Raw genomic sequence first — 23,926 nt, forward strand, 5'->3', positions numbered from 1 at the left:
GCCACATGGCCACGGGTGATGTGATGTGACGGCTTGTCACTGCGATGTTGGTGACCTGTGGTACGTCTGCAGTGGCATGGCCTCGCTGGTGCTGCGGTGATGCCTTGGCAGAGTCTGCCTGCCTGCCCGCCCCCCTCCTGCACACACAGCCCATATTTTGTTCCCAGGATCACTTCACTGCTTCGCTGCCATCCTGGGAATCCTGACTGCCAGGAACCACAGCTCTTGAACTCTCCCTGACATGAGAATATACTCGATACATATTATGTGCAATTAATTGGCCATTCAACCTACCTGAGCAGGTCAAGAATAATTGGATGGAATATTTGTGTTAAAAACCAGCTTGACTAATGACTCAGCTTCACACAACTTGTCCACTCACCCTCACTTCAGGGTTCTCATCATTGTAATGGCTGTGCGGTGACCGGTGACTGCAGAGATACCAGCATTGCTTGTCACTTTTTTTTGGTTAAGGGGCCCCACATATTTTCTTCTGCGGTCCATACATATTTTCGGAGGAGCCTCCTTTAGTCCCGGGGATATCACATTAAACTCATCTGCTTGATTTTGAACAATAGATATGCCAAAGCAAAAAAAGTTATTGGAATGCTGGCTTTGGATCTCTGCATTTGGATAATGGAGAGCTGCCATTTGAATGGGAAGTGTCTCCAACAGGATTTGTTTTGTGTGCAAGCTGCCTCTTATTAAAATAGCAAGTTTCTCCATGGAATGTTGGAGCCGAGCTACATTAACTGTTAAAAAAAATTGGCCTTCAGTAAACATAATGGATGATTTCTCTTCAAAGGAGCTCTTATCATCTCTTCCCATTTCCCAGAGGCTGCCACAAAGCTGCCTCTCTCTCTCTCTTTTTTTTTCTCCTGCTGCCGCTGCTGCTCATCCTTCTCTCCTGCCTGCTCTCTGGAGGGCAGCCTCAATCTAATACAACTGTGTCAGGAAGTGTGGGGATGCAAAGTGCTGATGAGCCAAAAGTAGCCCACCTCTGCAGTGTGCTGCTTCGTCCCAACACGCGCCAGCCTGATTAGGGAAGCACACCATGAACCTCTACGCACACCCCTGTGCAACCTTATGGCACATGCCCTATAGAAACAGATTGCAAGTGTTTCTTTTGTTATTGGAATATGATGTTTCCAAGTGTTCTGTTTGGGGGGGAGAGGGACCTTTAGAACTATGTGTAAAAAAATAAATAAATAAATAAATAAAAAAAAAATAATAATAAAAAAAGATCAAGCCTTCCAATGTTACCTGTTTGTCAGACATTAAAGTATCCACCAAAACATACTGAAAATGGTTTTAATTGAATGCTAAAAGTAGCTGCCAAGCTTTCATAGTGTGCCGCTCTTGTCGGCTACAGTGTAAACTTTGAGTATTTCCTGCTGGATTGTTATAACACATTTTTTTGTCAGCAGGATTATGAGGTCTGTGATCTCTGAGTGTCCTTCTAGTTTAGATATACTCTAAGTTCAGTTATAATTGCTTGTTGCTGACCCACTAAATTGTAGCATTTCCTATTTCTTATAGTGCAAATATTTAATATTAAATTAAATCTTTGCAAGGCTTAAAGCCCCCCCAAAACTTAAGTTTAGCTTAGCTTAAACACATTAAAATGCTTAATTGTCAGTATTTTTCTCCTGCTGGCATCATCTAATCATAGTAAATATGTAACTTTTTTGTTGTATCATTGTGTCAAAATACATTGTGCACACCTTGCGGTTACCTGAAATATGCTGAATAAAAAACAAGCCATGACTTGGTAACTAATAATAATGGGGGGAAAAAGAGAACCGGTTCCAGAAAAGCCAAAGCAGTCCGCCCTGACCTCATTTGACTGAAACTATAAATTGCCTTGTGAATGTACATACTATATCATAGCCAGCTTCCTTACCTTCATTTTAAATAATTCAACTTTTCAAGCTATCCAGGATGTTTTATTCAATTTCTCTGGATATAATATAATGGCTTACAGCTTTAGGCAGCTAGTAAACCCTATAATTAAACCGAGCCCTCCACACTTTCTCAGCCTTCTGCAAGCAGATAGCTGAATTGTGTATGACATTGGCACTGGTCTGAGAGCTCTTGTTTCTTATCTGGCAATAAATGAGCTGAAATCCCCTCTCGCAACCGTATGCAACCTGCAGAACCGCATAAATATTATGTCTCCCTAGGAACACAATAGTCGTATTTATTCCTTTATTTTGGGACTGTTTTTTCCATGTCAAACGGCAAGAGAGAGGTTTCTAACTCTCGCAGGAGCGGATTGCAACATGTTTCGGGGCTCTGGTGAATAGATTAAAGGCTGGCGAGCTCCTTCTTTTGTTGAGCCACGCTCTCGTGCTCAAACACAAAACCTTCGAAACACTCGTAAACCTATACCCTTCAAGCATGCGTGGCTCTGAGGGCTGTGCCGCTGGACTGACAGATGGTACCAGGAGGCCTGGTGTTGCGTCCCTGTGATGGCTCACCCGGAGCCCCATCCACAGCGCTCAGCATCACCACACTGCTCAGCTTGACACGCAGGCTTCCAGCCCTCCAGCTCCCAGGAATAGATAGCCTCTCCTGACATGGCCAAGGTCAGGTTCCTCACCGCTAAAGTCAAAGGGGATCAATAAGCAGCATCGGAAAGGTAATGCTCGAAAATGAAATCCACTTTTGATTCGCTCAAATTCTTTTCTGGGAAATTGCAACTAGTTCAATTAAAGCACGTAGTTTGGATTGGTTCCACAAAAGATTACACCGGGTCAAAATCTTTTAAAACACTGTATGTTGTGTTTTCTTTCTGTTTACTGGAGCTGTGAGAAGTTTACATGAGTTGTTCTGACTTCTGGAGAGCACATTCAGTTGTTGGCCTTAAGTGTTGCAATAATAAAATCCTGCTGGCTGAATTACATTTTGCAAACACAGAAAATATCCATTTTAAGCAGTTATTCTTTCCTCTCGAAGATGCTCAGTATATAATACATATGTTTGAGCCTCTCATGCAGCAGGAGTCACTTTCAAAGTGATTCAGAGCTTCTAAGCTCATTAAATGTTAATCAAAAAATCTATTTTCAGATCACATGGAGATCTGTCATGAGGATTTCAGGCCAGCGAGGAGGCCACTGCTTCGGAGTGCCGAGTGAACAGGGTGGTCCTTTCTTTTGTTGGATATATATATATATATATATATATATATATATATATATATATATATATATATATATATATATATATATATATATATATATATATATATATATATATATATATATATATATATAGAAAATAAAATAAAAGCTCAACCACACTTTTCCCATTTTTTTTTTTTATATATATTTTAATGTTTTTACCCAAACGAAGGACGCAGTCATGACAGTGATCCAACCTTGACAAAAACTCGACTGCACTTCTTGAGAAGCTTCAGTTTTGAATTTGATCTGAGAAACTGCTCTTGACTGGAGTCCATTTTTAAATGGCACAGAGGCGGTAGTGAGGCAACCCAGGCTTTTTGCAACGCATCCACCGTCCTTTCCATTATTCATGATGTGTTTTCTCAGACGGTGCCTTGAACCATGAGGAGTACTGCTGTCTGTCTTCTCCAGAAAGAGCCCTCTGGAACGAGAGAACGTGTGCATGAGCTGCACACACTAGAGCGCCTATTTTCATCTGCATTTGGAGAAAAACAGATGTCCTGTCATCTGTAGAGAGACACAATGTTTAATAGTCTGGATGTCGGTGAAGATGGCAGGAGGGAGCTTGTGAATGAGGCCTACTGTGGATGAACTTATGGAGCGTCTCCAAGTTAAAATGGTCTCTGTATTAACTTTGCGTCATACGACCAGTCATTACATCATCTGACAAGATTTCTCTTTCTCTATTCTCTGCTCAGAACTTTTCTACTGAGGTTTACTTTTGTGGAGGAGTGTATGTAACTTCACAATAATAGTTGCTTTTCTTTTGCAAGCATTGCATTTTCCACAAAAAAGTGATACACAAAAGCCTAATATTATAATAATATAAGCAAAGACTGAATTACACTCCGCTCACAGGACCATACTACTTTTATTTTGACCACGAAGAGCAAATATTGTGCATTTTACATTATTAGTTAATTCATTAACTCTATTGTTTTCATTCATTGCAGCATTTCAGAACTCAAGACCTTGAGTTAGGGAAAGTATAACATTGAACTAGTTGTCACCTGTAGTTTGTTAAAATGCAGTTGCTGCTATGTTATAACATGTCAAACAAGAACATTTTAATGCAAGAAACTACTAAATGAATGTGAATCTTTTCACAATCTGCACCTTTTGATTATTGTTTGACTAATGAGATTGTGCATATTTTATACATTTTCAGATGGCAGGGGGTCTGTACCAGCAAAAAGAGCTTTGAAACTGTCACAACATAAAGTTGTCTACAAGAATAAAGGAAACAAAGGGGTAACATGCACCCTGGCTCTCTCTTTATCTTAAGCTGAACAGGATGGGGGTTTCTTCTGAATCCCACCGGTTGTTGCCATGGGTCTCAAGCAAGTTTTAAAGGGAAAATGTGGCACCTCTTTTTTATGTGGCTGTCCAATCAGTGCTGATCGTAAATGTAGTCCACTAAATAAATCTATTCCCCAGTGCATGCTATATTGACAGATGAAGCTGATCTCTCCTGCTGTGGAGCCGTGCTGGCTGTGCCTAGTTGTACCAGGATGCATTGCGAGCGACAGCATCCAACAAAAACTGCCCATGCTGACATTCATTACAGCTGAAAGATTCTTTCTTTTTTTGGGGGGGGCGTCTGAGGGGAATTTGGTGTTTGCTCACGGCAGCTCCAGTTCTGGAGGGTCCCTGCTGGCCATATCCTCCCCGCAGCTACTGCAGCCTAAAGCGGCCTCTCTCCTCCGGCTGAATACGGCTGAATATCAGTCAGCCAAAACAATGTCAAATCTAAACTGAAAAAAAAATCTGTGTCCATAACATCCTCTGCAATCATATTTTGGGATGCCATTTTTGCTGTTGGAAAAGTGAGGTGAACAAGGATGTGTCTGAGTGACGATGCGCCCCAAAGCTTCTAAAGCTGAAGTAGCACTCTTTAGTTCTTCTTCCTTCCAAGTGCGTTACCGGGATGCGGAAGAACAGATTTTGCAGCTGCGCCCCAGAGACACGGAGAACGTCAGTACATTCCTTTTTCACTCTATATATTATAACGCTGATGGGTAGCGATAAAGTGGAAAATCTGCACTAAAGTACAAAAAGATATATGGTAACTTTAATCAACCTATTTGCAATTCACATTTTCTAAAGCATAGCAGTGTCTACTTCCTAAGCCACTGGCCTGATCCCTTGAATATAATCGATCATTTCAATGTCCCCCTCTCGGCACGCACCAACATAGTCATCATCATCATCATCATCATCCATCCAATATGTTTTAAACGTTGATTAGCTTGAACAAAGGAGGCTTGGCGAGTCACCGGCGTATTTGCGCTTTGATTTAACTCCGACGATGCATCTCTGAAGAATTGAAGCATTAGCAGAGGCGATGCAGACACACAGTAGAAGTGTAGTGAAACTGCAAGATTCACTCACAACCCTCAGGCTATGAATCATCTTAATGTAATGTGTGCCAGCAGGTGGAGATGACTCAAATGTGTTCCCACAGTGAAATATGCAACGCACTCCTCTCCCGTGTTCAGGTTGGTGAACAACCCAAGCCATTTTGTTTCCATGCAGGCACCACATGAAAAGATGGTCAGATAATCAGTCACTTGTATGTGTACACAACAGCCTGAGACTGCCAACGGATGGACTATTTCTTACTCGGGGAATTAGTGTTAGTGAGTGGGAAAAAGATACATTGTGTGGTTTGACATGACAATGATATCTCCAACTGGAAATATAAATATTCTGTTTTGCAATATTTACTCTAAAAGGTGCGCTTTTTGTTATGGTTATGCTTCCGTTTTATGGAGATGTTACTGAGTGGTTGGCATTGTGAGTCATGGCTATACAGTGTGTGCGTATTACCTTTTAAATAAAGACATGGGGAGAGGACAAAAGAAAGTCAGATATCTGCACCAGCATGTTAAGCAGAAGCTCAGCCACAAAGGAGAAACTCTAAGGAAGCACAATGGAAGGAAAATATAATGTATGCAAATGAGGGAAACAAAGACCCCATTCTTCTCTCTGCAGTCTGTCGACTGTATCAGATTTCCTGCTATCTTCTCACCCCATCCGCTGCGCTGCAACTACATTATATCAAACCATTGTTCCTCATTGATGCATTGCAAGTGTTTAAATATAACTGTACATTTTGTATGTGTTTAGTGAATGTGTCTGGTTTATGTCAGAATAAAGCATTTGAGATGTCATCACTGTCGTAAAATCAAAAGTTATTCTGCTGAATTGAAAACACGGTCTATTAATAATTGTAATCTTCGTAAATTTCAGAAGCTGGTCAAGTGTGCAGCATCTATAGGCCTTGGAGCAAATTGTGTAATTAAAGTAATTGACATGGTGATACTTTGAGCTGGATGTAAAAAAATGTTAATGCACCGATCCTCAGAACTATCACCAGGATTTAAATTGGCTCACAAGACAGCTTTTGAATCGAGTGAAATAATTAAAGTCTTGTTATGAAAATGATTTATTTTTTTGTGAGTTACTCTTCAGACTGCATTACCATAGAGGTATTAAAAAAAAACACTTACCCTGTTAATTAATGAGTGCTGAGATGAAGGTGCCAAGTATATTGTTAAGTGTTTTTAATATTCAATTATTTTGTGTTTTCCAGCTTCAAGGATCTTTGCGAAGGAAGATTGAGGGACATGCACCAGGACACGCACAGAAGCAGAATGGGCTCTCCTGTGGGTTTTCTGGACCCGACTTTAAGCGGGTGCGTGTGGATACCGGTGGTCTAGGACACGGTGCCTGCAACCACAACTTGACCCAGTCTCACTCCCTGCAAGGGTCCTCCTCCATGGGCATGCAGAGGAAGAATTACATGATGCCGCATGGTGTGGGCTCAGACATATTCAACATGACCCTGAAAGAAATGAAAAAAGAGCCCATTGAAGTCCAGTCTTGTGGCCAGTCGAATGCGGAGATGATTTTTGACTTCAAAGACGAAGGTGGTGGGCAGATTGACCCAGACCTCCAGGATCTTTTTGACGAGCTTACAAAGACTGTGCCGACGCTGAATGACTTGGAGTTCGAGAAGATGCTGAAGCAGGATGATACATTCGGTTTGGATCTGGGTCGGCCGAGCTCGGCGGGAGCAGCTGCCAGTCTGTGCTCCCCTATGGACAGGCCCATAAAGATGGAGCACTCCCCAGATTTTGGCCAGGTTCACGGTTGCTCGCCACAGCTTCGACCAGCCTCCGCGGGACCTTCTTTCACGTTGACCGGCACCTCTTCTACCACCACGTCGCAGAAAGCTAACACTCAGGCCGGGCACCCCAGGGCCCTGCCCTGCTGGCCAGAAATATCCCACGCAGAGCAGCTGAAGCAGATGGCAGCGAACCAGCAGCAGCCAAGCTCTCTGCTCCATCACCACCACCAAACACCACCTGCAGGATTGACCAACTGGGCTCCCGCCATGGGCACCCACTCCTCCAGCAGTGCCTTTCCCCAGGACAAGGTCTCGACCTCGGCCGCGCTTAGCCAGCAGAGGATTGGCGCTCAGAATAAAGGGATCAACAACTGCCTTTTCAAGTCAAATGGCCACAATGGCTCCCATCACTTGGACATGAAGGGTCTCAGCACCAAGCCCACGTTGCATTTCAGCCCCAAAGCACCCCATTCTGCCAGCCAGCCGATGCCCGTCATGGCAGGCTTGGTGAACAAGGCGTCAGCCCAGCAGCAGCAGTCTCAATCGACTGGCCAGAGTCAGCCACATTCAGCTCTCCACTTCCAGAACCAACAGATTTCCGCACCAGGGGCTCTTTGTCTGCAACCCAAGCCGGTTCCCGCAGGGCTGCCATTCAAACTGTCACAACAGCGTCAGGTAAGGACTCTTGTCACATTACTTCACACAAGATTGCTCTTAGGCGAACACCTTGAATCTCCTAATGTTGTGGGAACAAAACGGCCTTGGGCTTAGGGTGATGACTGAGCAATTTTGATCATATCAAAAAGCAACTGTAAAGGAGCATGGGAACCGCCTCTACTGTAAACAATGAAATCACTATTGTACGAGCAAGTTCTTCAAGTGACTTATATCTACTTTCATGTACAACCCTGTCTGCTACAAAATGATGTTCCGATACAACTTAACAGCATTCCTAATTATTTTGCAAGGGAAATGTATGTTTACCCAACAGTTTTAAACGCGTGATAAAATGAAACCAAACAGAACTACTCTGTTGATGCACCTCCCTACAGAGGTTAGGATTAGAGACGTAATTGTAATACATTTTTAAAAAGAGAACGTAATCCAAGAAAATGTAATTGACAATGCAGTTTTGTTGCATGGAAAGGTATGTTATCTATTAAAGATGAGATTAGGCATTATTTTAGCTCATGGCAATAACCGTAATCTAGATATAGTGGTTAACTAAATCCACATTTCTTGGACTATTTCATTCAGCAGATGTTAAATGACTGGCTTGCGTGTTTTCCAACACTATTTACAAAGTTGTTTTTTTCAGTTGGCTCTCCTCAGCCAACCTGCTGTCTGCAACAGCAACAATGCAAAGCTGTTTGTTTTGTGACTTATTTCCATTGTTCTAGCTGCTCGACTGTGCATTTGCTGTTGCAACTCCCTTGAATATGTATTTCCCCTGAAAGTGTTTTGACGATGACACGGATTGCCAGAGCATGGTAGATTAACATGCAGGACTTCTAATTTCTCTGCTTGTCATGGTGGCTCCCCGTCAGGGCACAGATATTCACAGTGGGATTTGCTAATTGGAGGTTGTTGGCTACAAGGGACAAGTGGTGGAAAATGACAGTAATCTGCTTAGCCCGGTGCCGGAGGTTGAATCACTGATTTGTTATGATTGGGGAGATTTAGACCGTCCCCTCTTTCATTTTTGCTCTAACAGTATCTGTAGCTGTCTTTGTGTGAAATGATAATGTGAGCCACACAAGAGAGCCCTCATAACCTCTACAGATCAAGGGAAATGCTTGAGTGACTGGGAGAGGGTGGGAGGAGGGAGAGAGGCAGGGAGTTACTCATGACATGGAAGTAAACAAGATATAGCATGACAAATACATCATCGTATATGGCTTAAACACAACCAGTTTTAATACTATTTCGTACAAGGGAGCAATTTACATTTTAAACAGAGCGTGCTGTGCATGTTCACGGCCGTCTCAAACTTCCTTTAACATATTTGCATTATCAGAAGCTTTCTATGAATTAGGGGGAAGAAGTATACAAAATATTTCAAGTTTATGAATGATCTTAATAAGTTAACTATTTTCTGCAGACATGCAGTCCATTAATACAATGGGTTAGTTGTTGTAGTAAAAGTACTTGTGTCAGAATTAGCGTTATTATTAGTTTTAGTGTCAGCATTGGTGATAATCAGTAATACTATGTTTGTGGTTCTAAACATCAATTTAGCACATTTGAAATATAACTTGTAAGCGGTAAAATACACAACATAATCAAAAATTACAGTTGTGAGAAATGAGGAGACGAGGCTGGAAGTCAAGTAATGAAAAAGCTTTAAATGGATTTTGATCAATTATTTAAATAAGCAAACTTTTTTTTTTCTTCTTCTGAAGCCCTGAAAGTAAAAGCTCAGTCACCTTTTGTCTTTAAAATGCTGAGAACATGCGGCTGTGCTCGAGTTCATAGCGGATACGGCTTTCCCAAGGACACTCTGTATTAATGTGCATTTTGTTTGAACAAATAATATATGCAAACATGATTACGGAAGAATTGTGAATAAGAAACAAAGGCCACCTTATAATTTTAGAACAAGTGTTCTGGCCGATAATGGTGTTTGTCTTTTTCCGTCGGCATGGAAGGGGTTAAACGTCTGGCTAATGAGGAGGGGACAACTCGCAGAGGAGAAAAGAGGGGAGTCTCTTCCCACAGTGAATTGAATTGGTAATGCCAGGGAAATAAAGGTCCTGAAAGAGGGCCTTGATCCCCTGCGTAACACTAGCAACCAGCAGTGGGCTTCCTCCCACTGAGTGAAGCTGAGGACTTCTTTTTTTAAACAGCCAGGGATGTGAGCTTTGGTGCTTGTTTGAGGATTCTTACAGTTTAATAATCGGTTGCTGAGTCAAACATGTCCAAATTCAAACCCACCACTCTGCAACTCCCTAGCTATGAGGTCACACACACAAGAAAAAGGATGAATACATTCTCTGGCAGCTTACAGTAGGGGACACTAATGCATTATGAAACTTGAGTAACTGTGGTGGGCTGGCAATGTCATGCCAAGGACACATTGTAGCTCGTCACATCAGCGTTGTAGATGTGCTGTGTATTTAAGTTAAAGATGCATTCATGACAGTGTAAATAGTGAAATAACAGAAAGTCCTTGTGTAGTGACAGTTACTACAGGTCTGTGTTATTTATGTCTGAATTCAAATTGATTTCTATTGTTGAAATTGCAGAACGCTTATTGGTTTCCGCCCCATTTTCCCAAAAATCTGTATGGAATTTTCTGCTAACTAAATGCAATGCAAGCAGTATTTAGTACAGGTGAAGAAAGTACTTTTTCAGGGAATATTTACTTAAACACGTTTACTTTATTTAATTTTATTCGAGTTAATTTAAGTTATCCGATTCTCATTCAAATTAAACTTTATTAGGACAACAAAATGCAGTTTTGAGTTATAAAACGAGTTTAACCTTTTTGTATATTTGACTTTCAATCTCTTTCTAGTACTCTAATGTATGTTTGTTTGTATGTTTATTGCATAAACATTTACATTCAGATCAACATTTACAACATTTAGCAAACAATTCATCAAGAGTGACGTGTTCTCCTTCAGCACAACATGACACCGCTAGAGCGAGCGAAGAAAGACAGACACTTGGCAGCGGTTTCATCATCCTGGTGATTAGCTTCAGCTAATACAGATTCTATTTAAATACCGTACTACACAGGAGCCTGTACTTTGCTTTCTGCAGAATAGTGCTCTCTTCTCTTGGAATGTAGAACCCCGAATTACAACTGCAGGTAAAGGAGTAGTTCACCTACAAAATGAACATTTGTATATAAATTACTCACCCCGCGTTCCCTTAAATTCTTGAAGAAAACAGTTTTTCTCCTCGGTGAGCGGAGGAAAAAAAAGAAAATGAAGAAAAGTCTTGACTTGAAGTACACGGTGACCGCTTTTGACAACAGCGAAACTATGTAAAAACATCCGTTTACAAACTCTCACATAACTTGTGCAGTATAATCCGAGTCTCATTTACTCAGCTCACTACTTGCTGCTTACTACCCAAACCAATGCATTCAACCAATTCAAACTTTCTTATTTAATACACCTGAACTGCCTGCACAAGCGCAAGACTGTTTATGTGGTGTGTTTTTTAAATGGTAAGCTTTTGGCAAAAGATGCACGTGCTTGGAAAGTAGTGAGCATACGGCTGGATGAGCGAGAGGCTTTGGGTGAGTAATTGATGCACAAATGGTCATTTTGCAAATGAAGTATTCCTCTTAAGATAAAGGTTTAGCTTGCAGTAAATAAGGACTCCTGTGCTTTGGTTGGTGATCTTGTGGCACCACATCCCTCATTAAGGAGCAGCGTGGGGCCACGGGGGTTGGGCCTGCCAGGTCACTGTGCAGTGCTGTGAAGGGAGTACTTGTTTCCTGGGAAAGGGAGCCGCGGCCAAGGCCAGATGCCGAGGCGCTCCCCGGGGACAGCGTCCTGAGTCCAGGCTGGAGGAAGTGCAGTGTGAGAGCCGGCAAGGCTGGGCCTGGATCACTGTCAGCTGCCTGCACTGCCGCAGGATGGGAGACTAAATCACTCTGCTCCTTTTGCTGAGGCCTGAGCCACATGTGGTATTCATTAACAACAAGCTTATGAAGAATGAGAGGGGGGGGGGGGGAAACATGGAAAACAGCTTTATGACACATCGGGATGACGGAGGGGATTACTCAGTTGTACATGCTCAAACACCCCTCATTGGGTTTTTCTTACAACAAAGATGGAATAAGCCCCCTCTGAGGGGAAAATGTATGTGATGGTCACAATTTCTCACAGTCTCGATAACTGGAGACAGTGAATCAAAGCCAACTGCTAAGGAACTGCTTTCTAGCGTAACCAGAGAAACCACTGTTCTTGATGTTTTCGACCCTGTGTAACCGCATCGCCATGCTTGGTTTGCTGTATGGGTTGAACTCTGCGAGGAGGTGAATATTAGCTCATGTGAAATGGCTTGTGACTCCTGAGGAGTTTAAACTTCCCTTATTCTCTAACCCTGTCTCGTTAGTTCTCCAAACTTCATCCCCATTCATGATCCTTCTCACACATACGCACACTTCCCTCTATTTTGTCTGTTTTTCTCTCTGGGACCACAAAGTCGCCGCCCTGTAGAGATTCATCCTCTCAGTAATAGCTTCTGCTAAATATACTGTTGGATTTCTAATTCATTTCACCCTGGGAAACATTTTAAGTCAACACAATGACTGACATTGTATACACAGCGTGTGTTGACTCGCATTTGGTGCACATTAACCTCCTTCGTGACAAAAGCTTGCGTTTGGTTGAAGCTTGAGCAGAGTGAGAGCGTCCTTGTGTCCACAATAAAGGTTTTACTTGGAGCGGTTGGATGGTGTGCACAGCTGCCGGAAAAAGCTAAGAAAAATATGTAGTACATGGACGTATAACATCTCAAACACCGTGATGGGTAAAGTTTATCTTCAAAAGCGTACGTTCGGGACAAGACTTCAAACAAAAAGCTAGTTTAGCCGTCTCAATTTCATTTGAGTGCTGCCGACTACAACATTTTAATCAATGTGATAGTGTCGGGAGCCAAATGGGTTTCTAGTGGATAGAATGCTTCCTTGCCAAACACAACACAGTGATCAGTAAAGGAGAGCTTATTAAATGGAGGTAGTCATGGTGCTGGCGCTTAACTCCCCATTGGCACACATTTCCTGCTGTCTCAGGGATTCTTTCCACTCTCTTTAGACACAATTATCAAGGGAGAAGCAGGCCTTGAGGAGAGCTCGCGCTCTCCCCCTTCTAAAAAAAATGCCTCTCTCCAAGTCTCTCTTTTTCATCTGCAGAGGGAGTAGCCTTGACCACATTCTGGAGGTTGAATAGCATCTTTGACCCAGATCTATGATGTCTTGTAGAGTTCTGCCCTCTAGTGGTCAAGTCATATTATTGCATTGTTTTGTTTTTTTTGTTTTTTCCAAAACAGCTTTCATAGCACTTGTCCATCCATTATCCAAACCGCTTATCCTGTTTAGGATCCCACCTGTCATTGGGCAAAGGCCGGGTACACCCTGGACAAGTCGCCAGTCTATAGCAGGGTGCACTTGTCTCCAAACTCCAAGTATTCAGCAGAGAAGATGGGGGAAAAAAAGACTTTTTTTTAACCATCATGTGTTTTTAACCATCATGTGTCTCTTCTTCTCAGGGTGTTTCTCTTGGTCCGAGGCTGCCCACCAATGGGAACTTGGGAGTCATGTCGACCCAGTCGCAGCCACGAGTCCCAGTCCCCAACAACCAGCAAAAGGGCCCAGCCAAAACTCAGGCCATGCAGAGACAGCTCAATCAACAACAGCACACCATTAGCAACTCAGTAAGCTACTTCTTAAATCATCCAGCTTTCAGCAATTAATAAGCAGCTCAACCTTTGTGAGTTGATTTAATCACGTAATCTCTGTTCACAACTTGTTTTTTTCCTATTAAGGACAAAGACAATGCACTTGATCAGTTCAATCGTCATCTCACAAGACCTCCGCCTGATTATAAGCAGTCAAGAGGTATGGTGGGAGTTCAGCAGGGAAACCTCTTCACAGGTACGGTGCAGTCCTGAAAAGTCAAACATGCTTGATGCAGTGGTTCTCAAACTTTTTTTTTTTTTTTTTTTTTTGCGCCCCACAGTTTGAGAACCACTGCTTTACATGCTGACGAGAGACCATTGTATTCATTGTATTCATTGTTTTCTTGATATGTCTGCAGGTCAAAATTCCTCCCAGTCTTCCAGCAATGGCCCTGAGAACGACATACAGTCCATGTCTTGTCACCTCCCGAGTGGCTCTGGTTCCAAGATGAGTCCGTCGGACCGCAGATTCGGTATCGCTAATGACTGTCGTCCGAGTTCTTGCATCGGCCAATTCCAGCAGCATAACAATCTGAATCGAATTGGATTAAATCAAAATAAAGCTCGGTTCCTGGGTCCAAACACGCATGCAAATTCTTTTGGGATGAACAATGTAGCAGGTGTACAACACCCGAGAACGACAGCTGACCTGCATTCCTCGGGGGTACCGGGACAGGGTCTCGGAGGCTTGATGAAAAATGTCAACATGGGTTGGGGCTCGGCCAACAAGCAAGTGCCAACTGGACTCGGCGTTAGGCGGCTACCCAATCCACTGCAGTCTCAGGGCGCGCAGCTGGACATGCCAAACCTCCCGTACCAACAGAGGATCATAGGCCCTCCCAACCAGGTAGCACCAGACATTGGGATGCTCCCTCTTAACCCTTCGTTAAGAGACACAGGCCCAAGAGCAAGCCAGCCGATGATGAGCTCTCCATCAGCATTGGGGAACCTGAACCAGGCCTCTCCTGAACAGAGGGTACCAGCAGGCCACTTTGCAGATCCAAGTCCAAGCTCGAGCAGCTACCAGAATAACCGAGCCAACAGACTGACCTTTGACTTCCTCCCTGAGGGAGATAACACGGTTCCAGGGATCAACACAGACTCGGACTTCATAGACTCTCTGCTCAAGTCTGGTTCTGGGAATGATGATTGGATGAAAGATATAAATTTGGATGAGATTCTGGGCAGTCACTCTTGAATTTGCGTCACAGATCGCTAAAGATCAACCCGCTGCTCAAAGTATAGAGGTTATGGACGAAAGGTGCAAGGAGAAACATTTATAAATAATGTTAAAATGGAATTTTATAAACTCATATTATTTGTTATCCAACTATAGTTTATTGTTTTGTATTGTATTTACTGTGAAATGAAATTGTGTTCTGTACTTAGTATTATGCATATTTTATTCCTGGTATATTGGCCGAGAAAGTACTTTTCTTTGCAGTCATTGTTTTTGAGGTCAGTTTGTCATACTCATGCTGTACTGCTGTATAGGATACAATACCAAATTCACACTGTGAAAAGAAAACATTGCTATGTTGCTTTTCAAGTTCATGTTGATAATCCAAGTTACGTTTCTAAATCTGCATCCACTATATAGCATGATATGGTATTTACCCTCAGACGTTTTGCTACCATACACACGGAGAGTCTTGCCACAACAAATGTTTTCTTACTTATTGTTCATGCTTTTTCATCTGTGGTAGTTTTTGATGCAACTTAAGTAATGTAACCATTCTTTTTTTTCATGTGATATTTAATAATTATTGGGATAGTAATGTGACATTATGATCATGAACATATATGTAATTAATAAAATTGATTTCAATAAATGAATTAATTAGTCGGTCTACAAACAGCAATGGCAGTTGCGTTGCGCTCTGCGTCACCATGCGGTGTATCTTGCAAAGGCCTGCTGTTCTTCAATAGAGAATAACCCAAAGAGATCTTACACTAGAGAAAGTTGGGTAAGAGATGAATGTTTTGGAGGCTCCTGCAGCTTTTTTGGAGTTAAAGGAAAACACTTTTTAAGGGCACATCACACTTGCTTGGATTTTTTAGATACGTGTTGCCTCACTCACTCACTTTATCCCAAAACGTGTTAATTATTAAACAGAGCGCAAGAAAAAAGGAGTATGTTTTTGCGAAGTCTCTCAGCAAGGTAAGCATGCATGGATGACAGACATTGTTCTATTTCATCCTTACTGACCGCCATAGGCAGTGTTTTCACACTGGATATCTTCCGTCTCGCGCTTGCGCAGTTCGAGTACGTATACCAAAAATGTCACGTGTGACCTCGGATGAGTCCCCAGCCGGGTATAACTTCCGGCCTCGTCCTGAGATCATGCCCTTTTTCATCTTCTCGCTACGCAGGCTAACGAATGTGTTAGCATCAGCTAAAGCTGAACTTGTGTAAACAGAGCTCGTCGCTGGTAGCCTTGTGACCTCCGGTCGGAGTCGCAGGTCTCTCGCCCTCCAAAGGCTGCGACAAGCTGTACCCTCATAGGAGGGAACGGTGCGCTCGGCATCCAGACCGTCGAGCCGGGCAGCGTACCTATCCCCGGTCATCACCTCTACACCGTGAAGTATCGGGTGAGATCGACTAACATTATTTGCCGACAGCAGCAGATCCCACGATTGGCAGGGCGCTCTGAGGAGCGCTCCGGCTAATTAGCGGAGTGCTAACGGGCGCGCCGCTCGGCGCGGCTAGGTTGCTACACCGTTGCGGCCGGCTTAAGCGAGCAGAGCGTCCCGTGCGGACTGACTTGGTGGCGCTGCGGGGTTGAGTCGTTGACGATACTGAGCGCGTGCATCAATGTCGGTAGATATTGCGGCTGTATAGTGGCGAAGTGTCCCCAAGCTAAGAAGAAGCAGGCTAACCGAGACCACGCTAATTCTGACAGCTGACTAGTAGCTGTCAGAAGACAGACTGTGCCGGCCTGTCTCCACAGTAGCACAGTGCTCTGAAGAAAGTGCTGAAGCTTACTGGCTGATCACCAATGATCACAGCTGCTGGACTAGTGAAGAGAGCACTGCGCTCCCCTCTCCTAGACAGACTGTGCCTGACCTATTGCCACTCGACCGGTTCCCCACTAGCTCAGTGCTCTCGCTGAAGCTTACTGGAGGAAACCGAGGAACACAGTTGCTGGACTAGTGAAGAGAGCACTGCGCTCCCCTCTCCTAGACAGACTGTGCCTGACCTATTGCCACTCGACCGGTTCCCCACTAGCTCAGTGCTCTCGCTGAAGCTTACTGGAGGAAACCGAGGAACACAGCTGCTGGACTAGTGAAGAGAGCGCTGCGCTCCCCTCTCCTAGACAGACTGTGTCTGACCTGTTGCCACAGGACGGTGCTTCCTTCTTTTCTTTTCCTTACCACTAGCTCGTTGCTCTAGAAGAGGCACTGGAGCTACAGGTAGAACATTGAGTCACGGTCATGTTTAACCTTGCCGACTATGGGACCTGTTTGGCTCCCCTCCAGCCTGAAGACGAGCACCTAAGGGAGGGTCTCTCGGCGAACCCATGCATGAACTGCGACATTATGCCTTACGCAGTGAGGGTTGCTAGGTTGGCTGAGGTGGAACGCCTGATGGGTGGGGGTGACCTTCCCCCCGTCAGGACAGCCGGGTCCAGCCCAACAGACTAAGCGGGTCAAACGCCGGCTCTTCTCCTGACCCTCCACCCTAGTGCGAGGGGGACTAGGGCATCAGATCCACCCTTGGCCGAGCCGGTCTTAGAGGAACCGGTCCTAGATGAGGACATTGTCTCGTTGACAGCGTCCGGCAATTTCTTCACTGAATACAGTGACGGGCAGGCCTCCCATTCTTCCGGGCCTGGTTCCCATTCCTCAGCCCATACTCCTTCGGACGGGCCAGTCGACGACTCCATGGCGTCCATGCAGGAGACGGCAAGATGTGGCCTAGAGCACATGCCACCCGTCGAGCCTACTATTGTGTCTCTCATAGTTTCCCCTGAGGAGACTCTGAGGCTGGACGCCAGGTGTCCTCGACTCCAATGTCGGATCACGGACGACCTGCTTTGCCAATCTTACAACATGGCAGCACGCATGGGCCGTATTGGCAATTCCCTCTCTCATCTTATGCTTGCCCTCTCAGTTTCTCTGCAGCAGGCTACCTTCGACACTACTGCCACCAGCCTCAGTGACGCTTCACTGCAGGTGTTTGCACTCATGACAAGGGAACTCGGGCATATGATGTCGACCCTGGTTCAGGCCCGCCGTCAGGTTTGGCTGGCGCAGTCACCCCTGTCAGAGGCATGTAGGCGGACCCTCCACACTGTTTTCGGCTCAGCTGCTCTGCAGGCGCTTCAGCAAACTGTGCAGGCCGTTCAGACCAGGCAGCAGTTCTCAGCCTTCGCCGAGACATACCCGCACCCCGCGGACCTAGAGGGTCCACGGCGGCCCCCCGGGGCAATTTTCGGCCCCCAGCTTACCCCAGTAGCCACCAGCGGCCTGCTGAGAGGCCGGTCCGCGCCCAACGCGGTTCTACCCGCATGCCCCCCAGGCAATTTCCGAGCCGGGGTACTAGCAGTCACCCCCCCCAGAGCCTTTAGGGGTAGGGGGGGCAGGGACTGAGGTCCTGGGGCCGGCAGTCGGTTATTTCTCCCAGCAGCATGTCAGCTACTGGGTAGCTCACGCTCCAGACCCCTGGGTGGTTTCCACCTTAACCCAGGGGTACAAGCTTCAATTCCGACGCCGGCCCCCAGCTTTCAGCCGGGTCAAGATGACCACCATCACAGACCCGGCAAAGTCCCTAGCCCTGAGCCAGGAGTTAGCTGTGCTCCTGACCAAGGGCGCAATCGAGGTGGTAGGACCCCGGTCACAGGCCAGGGGGTTCTACTCAACCTACTTCCTCGTAAAGAAGAAGAACGTCGGTCGACTTAAAGGACGCCTATTTTCACATCCCCATTGTACCTCATCACAGACAGTTCCTTCGTTTTGCCTTCCAAGGCCGTTGTTTTCAGTTCAGGGTGCTTCCATTCGGACTTTCCCTCTCCCCCACGAGTGTTCACGAGATGTGTCGCGGCTGCCCTTCTCCCCCTGCAAGCGCAGGGCATGAGGATATTGCCGTACCTGGACGATTGGCTGATCTTAGTGCCATCCCGGGCTCAGGCTGCACAGGACACAGCTCGCCTTCTCTCTCATGTGGCCCTGTGGGGCTTCAGGGTAAACATGGAGAAGAGCTCTCTGAGCCCTTCTCAGAACATAACCTTCATCGGTCTAGCTCTGGACGCGGCCACTATGAGGGCCTGTCCGTCGCCCCAGCTTGTGGACAGCATCCTCCGCAGCCTCCCCCTCTTCCGAGGGGGCAGGCGGTTGCCCTACATCCTCTTTCTTCACCTCTTAGGCAAATTGACAGCTGCCTCAGCTGTCGGTCCCTTGGGCTTTCTGTCACTGCGCCCCTTGCAGATATGGCTGAACAGCCTTCACTTGGACGTTGAGTGCCACAGGCACAGGACACTAAGAGTGTCACAGCAGTGCCTCCGAGCTCTATGCCCGTGGAGGGAGAGAGCATACCTGTCAGGAGGCGTTCCCATGGGCGTGATCCCATCCCATCGGGAGGTCGTCACGACAGATGCCTGCCTTTCGGGGAGGGGTGCAGTGTGGCAGAGCAGGACTGCTCGGGGGCAGTGGCTACAGGCTGTGCACCTAGCGCTCAGACATTTCCTTCCACATTTGAGAGGAAAACATGTACTTGTTCGGTCAGACAATACTTAGACCGTGTTCCACATAAACCATCAAGGGGGCACCAGGTCTGCAGGATTGCTACGGGTTTCCTGTGCCCTTCTGACCTGGGCAGCCCCTCGCTGATCAGCCTTCGGGCAATGTATTTACCAGGGAGATTCCCTCTCCCGTTACAAGCCTCCACCGGAGGAGTGGCGGCTTCACCCAGAGGTCGTGCACAGCATCTGGGGCCTCTTCGGCAGAGCAGAGGTGGATCTCTTTGCCTCAGAGAGATCGACCCACTGCCCCCGTTGTTTCTCCCTGGTAGAGAGGACCAGTCCTCTGGGTCAAGATGCCCTGGCTCATACGTGGCCGGAGGGCTTTCTTTATGCTTTCCCTCCAATTGCCCTGATCTTGCCAACGCTCCTCAGGGTTCTTTGGCAGGGCCACAGGCTGGTGCTGGTGCCCCCCTTATGGCCCGTCAGGACTTGGTTCCCTCTGCTGCACAGACTCTGTCACGGGACGCCATGGCGCCTCCCCGACAGGAAGGATCTCCTATCGCAGCTAGGAGGTCGGATCTGGCATCCTGACCCCAGGCGCCTTCACCTATGGGCCTGGCCGTTGCAGGGCCCGACCAGCTGCTGAGCAGCTGCACAGAACCAGTCAGGACGACGATTCTAAATGCCAGAGCGCCATCTACCCGTCTACAGTATGAGTGTAGATGGAGGCTGTTTTCCGACTGGTGCGGGGTTCACAACGAAGACTCAGTACAGTGCCCTGTGCCTACTGTACTCAAGTTTCTGCAGTCCCTCCTAGATAGGGGCCAGTCTCCCTCTACCTTGAGGCTTTACGTAGCTGCTATCTCAGAGCAGCATGCTAGGATCGACAACGGCACTGTGGGGAGCCACAAGCTGGTGTCCCTCTTCTTGAGGGGGGCTCAGCGACTGCGACCTCCGAGCACCCCGAGGGCCCCTCCATGGGACCTGTCCGTGGTACTGGACGCCCTATGCTCACCTCCCTTTGAACCCACAACAGAGGCAGAGCTGCGATGGCTGTCAGCAAATACCGTCTTTCTCCTTGCCATCACGTTGGCAAAGCGGGTAGGCGAGTTACACGCCCTGTCGGTGAGTGAATCCTGTTTGAGGTGGAACTCAGATGGCTCGGGTGTTACACTATGGCCTAATGCAGCATTTCTTCCGAAGGTGCTGACACGCTCGCACCTCAACCAACCTATCGAGCTCGCACAGTTTAACCCTCCATTGGGAGAGGAGAGGTCAGGGCTACTGTGCCCAGTGCGGGTCCTCAGAGCCTATGTTGAGGCCACCGCAGGTATACGGCGGTCGGAGCAGCTTTTTGTCTGCTATGGGGGACCTAGGAAGGGCTGTGCCCTGTCAAAACAGCACCTGTTCCACTGGATAGTGGAAGCCATTGCCTGTGCATACAGGGCGAACGGCCGGGCGCTGCCACCCGGAGTAAAGGGCCATTCTACCAGGAGTGTCTCCACGCCATGGGCAACCCTGAGAGGTGTGTCCATGGAGGATATATGTGCGGCAGCCTCATGGGCATCACCGAGCACATTTACCAGATACTACAGAGTGAACGTTGCCACCCCTCAACCATTGGGTGTGGTTCTTCGTCCACTTTCCTCTGCCTGAGTCAGACGAGGTAGGTTCCTGTACATTCCTCGTGACTTTGTTGGTATAAGTCATCCAGTGTGAAAACACTGCCTCTGGCGGTCAGTAAGGATGAAAGAGAACGAAAGTTACGAAGGTAACTACGGTTCTATGAATCCTGGATGACCGCCAGAGTTCTTGGTCACTCGGAATATCTTGGTTTCGCGAGAAGATTCGGCAGGACATGATCTCAGGACAAGGCCGGAAGTTATACCCGGCTGGGGACTCATTCGAGGTCACACGTGACATTTTTAGTATACGTACTCGAACTGCGCAAGCGCGAGACGGAAGATATCCAGTGTGAAAACACTGCCTCTGGCGGTCATCCAGGATTCATAGAACCGTAGTTACCTTAGTAACTTTCGATTTGTGGAATGCTATAATATACTATGTAAAAGAAAAATCATAAAAGGCATAAAATAAATCAGTGTAGTATTTTTAAATAGCCATGAGATAGTGTGCCGAAAAAAGTAATACAAGGTCATAATAGTCTGTTGAAAAAGTTGTGAAATGCCGTTTTATAGTTAAAGAATAGCTTCTTAAAAAACAACTAATAAAGTTATCGTATAGTATATAGTCATAAAAGTTATAGGATATGTTAGTCATAAATAGGTCATAAGATATAGTTATTAAATCCCTTTCTTTTTATGGTATATGTAAAATAAGTCAGATTCAAAACATAGTTTGTTTAAAACAATAATTAAAGGTAAATAACAATGTAAAGAAATATCTGTACAGTATGTCCGAAAAATTAATTGTATGGTATGACAAGAAAAGTCATGTAAAAGTCAAAGTATGTCAAACAGTAATACAAACGTAATAGTATATATTGAAATAGGTTATAGTACTTAAAAAATGTAATCCCGAAAAGTAATTTGATAGCCCTAACATAGTATGTTGAAAGTCATTAAAAGTCATGTATGTTTAAAAAAAATCATTAACTGTATAGCATATTAATACATTTTTCAAAAGTCATACTATAAGTGACTATAAGTCAAATAGCCATAGTACAATATGTCCCAAGAAATTTAATTTAAAAAATGGCAGTTTAGCCAGCCATTAAAAAAAAAACTTGTTTGTGAAATCTTAAACTGCACAGTGACTATTAACTCCAGCTGTCTGCTAAATGTAGAGGAATAAAAGTACAATATTTCCCTCTGAAATGTTGTTGAATAGAATTATATATTCTAGTAAATTGAAATAAACAAGTAGAAGTACTTAAACATTTTACGTACAGTGCTCGAGAAAATTAGTTCCACTGATGTGGAATCATGTTTAGCTACCCAGTGCAGAATATGAAAAGCACTGATGGTGAAATCTTTCAGTACTTTAGAAATGATTTTGTTAAAAATATGTCACGAATGTTAATTTGTTTCAAATAGATTCTTGAAAAACGATGAAACATAATGACGCACAAGAAAAAATATTACCACAAAAGTATATACTTTATTTCAGGCCAATTTCAAAGTATCATATGAAGCAAGATATAATGTAACAGAATTTATTGTTCTAAAACACATGCACATATCTATAAAAAAAAAAAAAAGATCATTACTGAATATAAATTCATTTCATGTGCATTTAGAGAAGTCTAAATACAAAATCCTTTAACTTGTGTGATTAGTTCTACTGCTACAATGACAGTCAACAGCTAATATGCTCAGACAATTACACACTAAGTAAGCATAAAATCAGGTTTGTGTGACAAAATGCGACAAAATGAAAACCGTAGCTGTGCAATACAAGCACTGTAGTGTACCACTCGTTTTAGTTGCATTGTTCTCACCAACACTGTTTATCCATCTGAAATTCATCATCAACACATGATTTAATGATCAATAAAATCCAAACTAAAAAGAGGTTTCTCACACAGAATAAAAAAATTGTTCATGATCTCTGATCTAAAAAACAAAAACAAAAAACAACAATATTGTTCCATCAAGTTATTGCCACCAACTATTTGTTGGCAACAGAATCAGTGTGACGCCCTCCAAGGACTCGACCAAGGGCATGCACGGCAGGCTGATTATTCAAAGGTTACTGCAGTCATGCAAAGATGTCGTCGTGGTGTAAACATCAAAATAATGTGATTATGAGAGAATCGTCAGTGTGTTGTCTCCACTGCAGCTGTAGCAGTTTCCTACTCCGATAATGTAAACATGTGAGCGCTTATAGAAGAATCACTTACTGCTCCGTTCTGAAACCTCATCCTTAAATCTCAGGGTTAGTCACTCAAGACAACATCTCAAGAAGAAAAAGGGAAGAAAAAAAGAATCTCTCAGCTAGACCTATTCGTAGACGCGTCCATTGACACTTTTAACCTACATCATTTTCTCATTAGCTTATACAGTGTGTTCAGAGGCTGATTTACAAATCATACTGGTTCTGGACTCTGCGAAAATGGAAGCAAAATTAAGTGTTAGCGTCATTACAAAAACATCTTTGGAATCTGCCACAACAATTCCTGACTGAGATAACTGATTGTTTTTTTAATTATTTCACACAAAAAACTAAAATCCGCGTAACTCACCACCGTCAGTCAAACCCTGGCCTTCTACACGACCCCTCAACATGGCTCTCAAACCTGCTTAAACTCGTCCTAGCTATAGTCTCTAAACCCCTCATTTCAACACGTAGCGTCACACAGAGGGGTCCCGCTGCCCCGTAGGAAGACTGTTGTTGTAACCTTGGTGCACTGTACATTGTCACAAGGTTCAATTGATCAAAGAGCTGTAGTTTCTGTTTTGTCGAAAGATCTACCTTTTTGGTTACTGTTTAGGAAAGATAGTAAAAGCTGCATGTGATCATCAAAAAAACAATAACACTAATATGTATAA

At 44.8% G+C, this 23,926-nt stretch overlaps 1 protein-coding gene across 1 annotated transcript in view; it reads left to right on the top strand.

Annotated features, from left to right (window-relative positions):
• The window catches only part of maml2 (mastermind like transcriptional coactivator 2), a gene marked incomplete at its 5' end in the record, with an annotated part of 33,595 nt that extends 18,068 nt beyond the window's left edge, over nucleotides 1–15,527 (top strand). The window contains 4 exons of the mRNA XM_079225003.1: nucleotides 6,781–7,992; nucleotides 13,546–13,710; nucleotides 13,822–13,930; nucleotides 14,094–15,527. Of these exons, the coding sequence (XP_079081129.1) occupies nucleotides 6,781–7,992; nucleotides 13,546–13,710; nucleotides 13,822–13,930; nucleotides 14,094–14,932 (2,325 nt within the window). The 3' untranslated portion in view covers nucleotides 14,933–15,527. The remainder of the gene's footprint in view (nucleotides 1–6,780; nucleotides 7,993–13,545; nucleotides 13,711–13,821; nucleotides 13,931–14,093) is intronic.
• Nucleotides 15,528–23,926: the final 8,399 nt, after the last annotated feature.

The sequence above is a fragment of the Taurulus bubalis genome (genome assembly GCF_910589615.1).
Source record: "Taurulus bubalis genome assembly, chromosome: 10".
Classification (NCBI taxonomy): Eukaryota; Metazoa; Chordata; class Actinopteri; order Perciformes; family Cottidae; genus Taurulus; species Taurulus bubalis.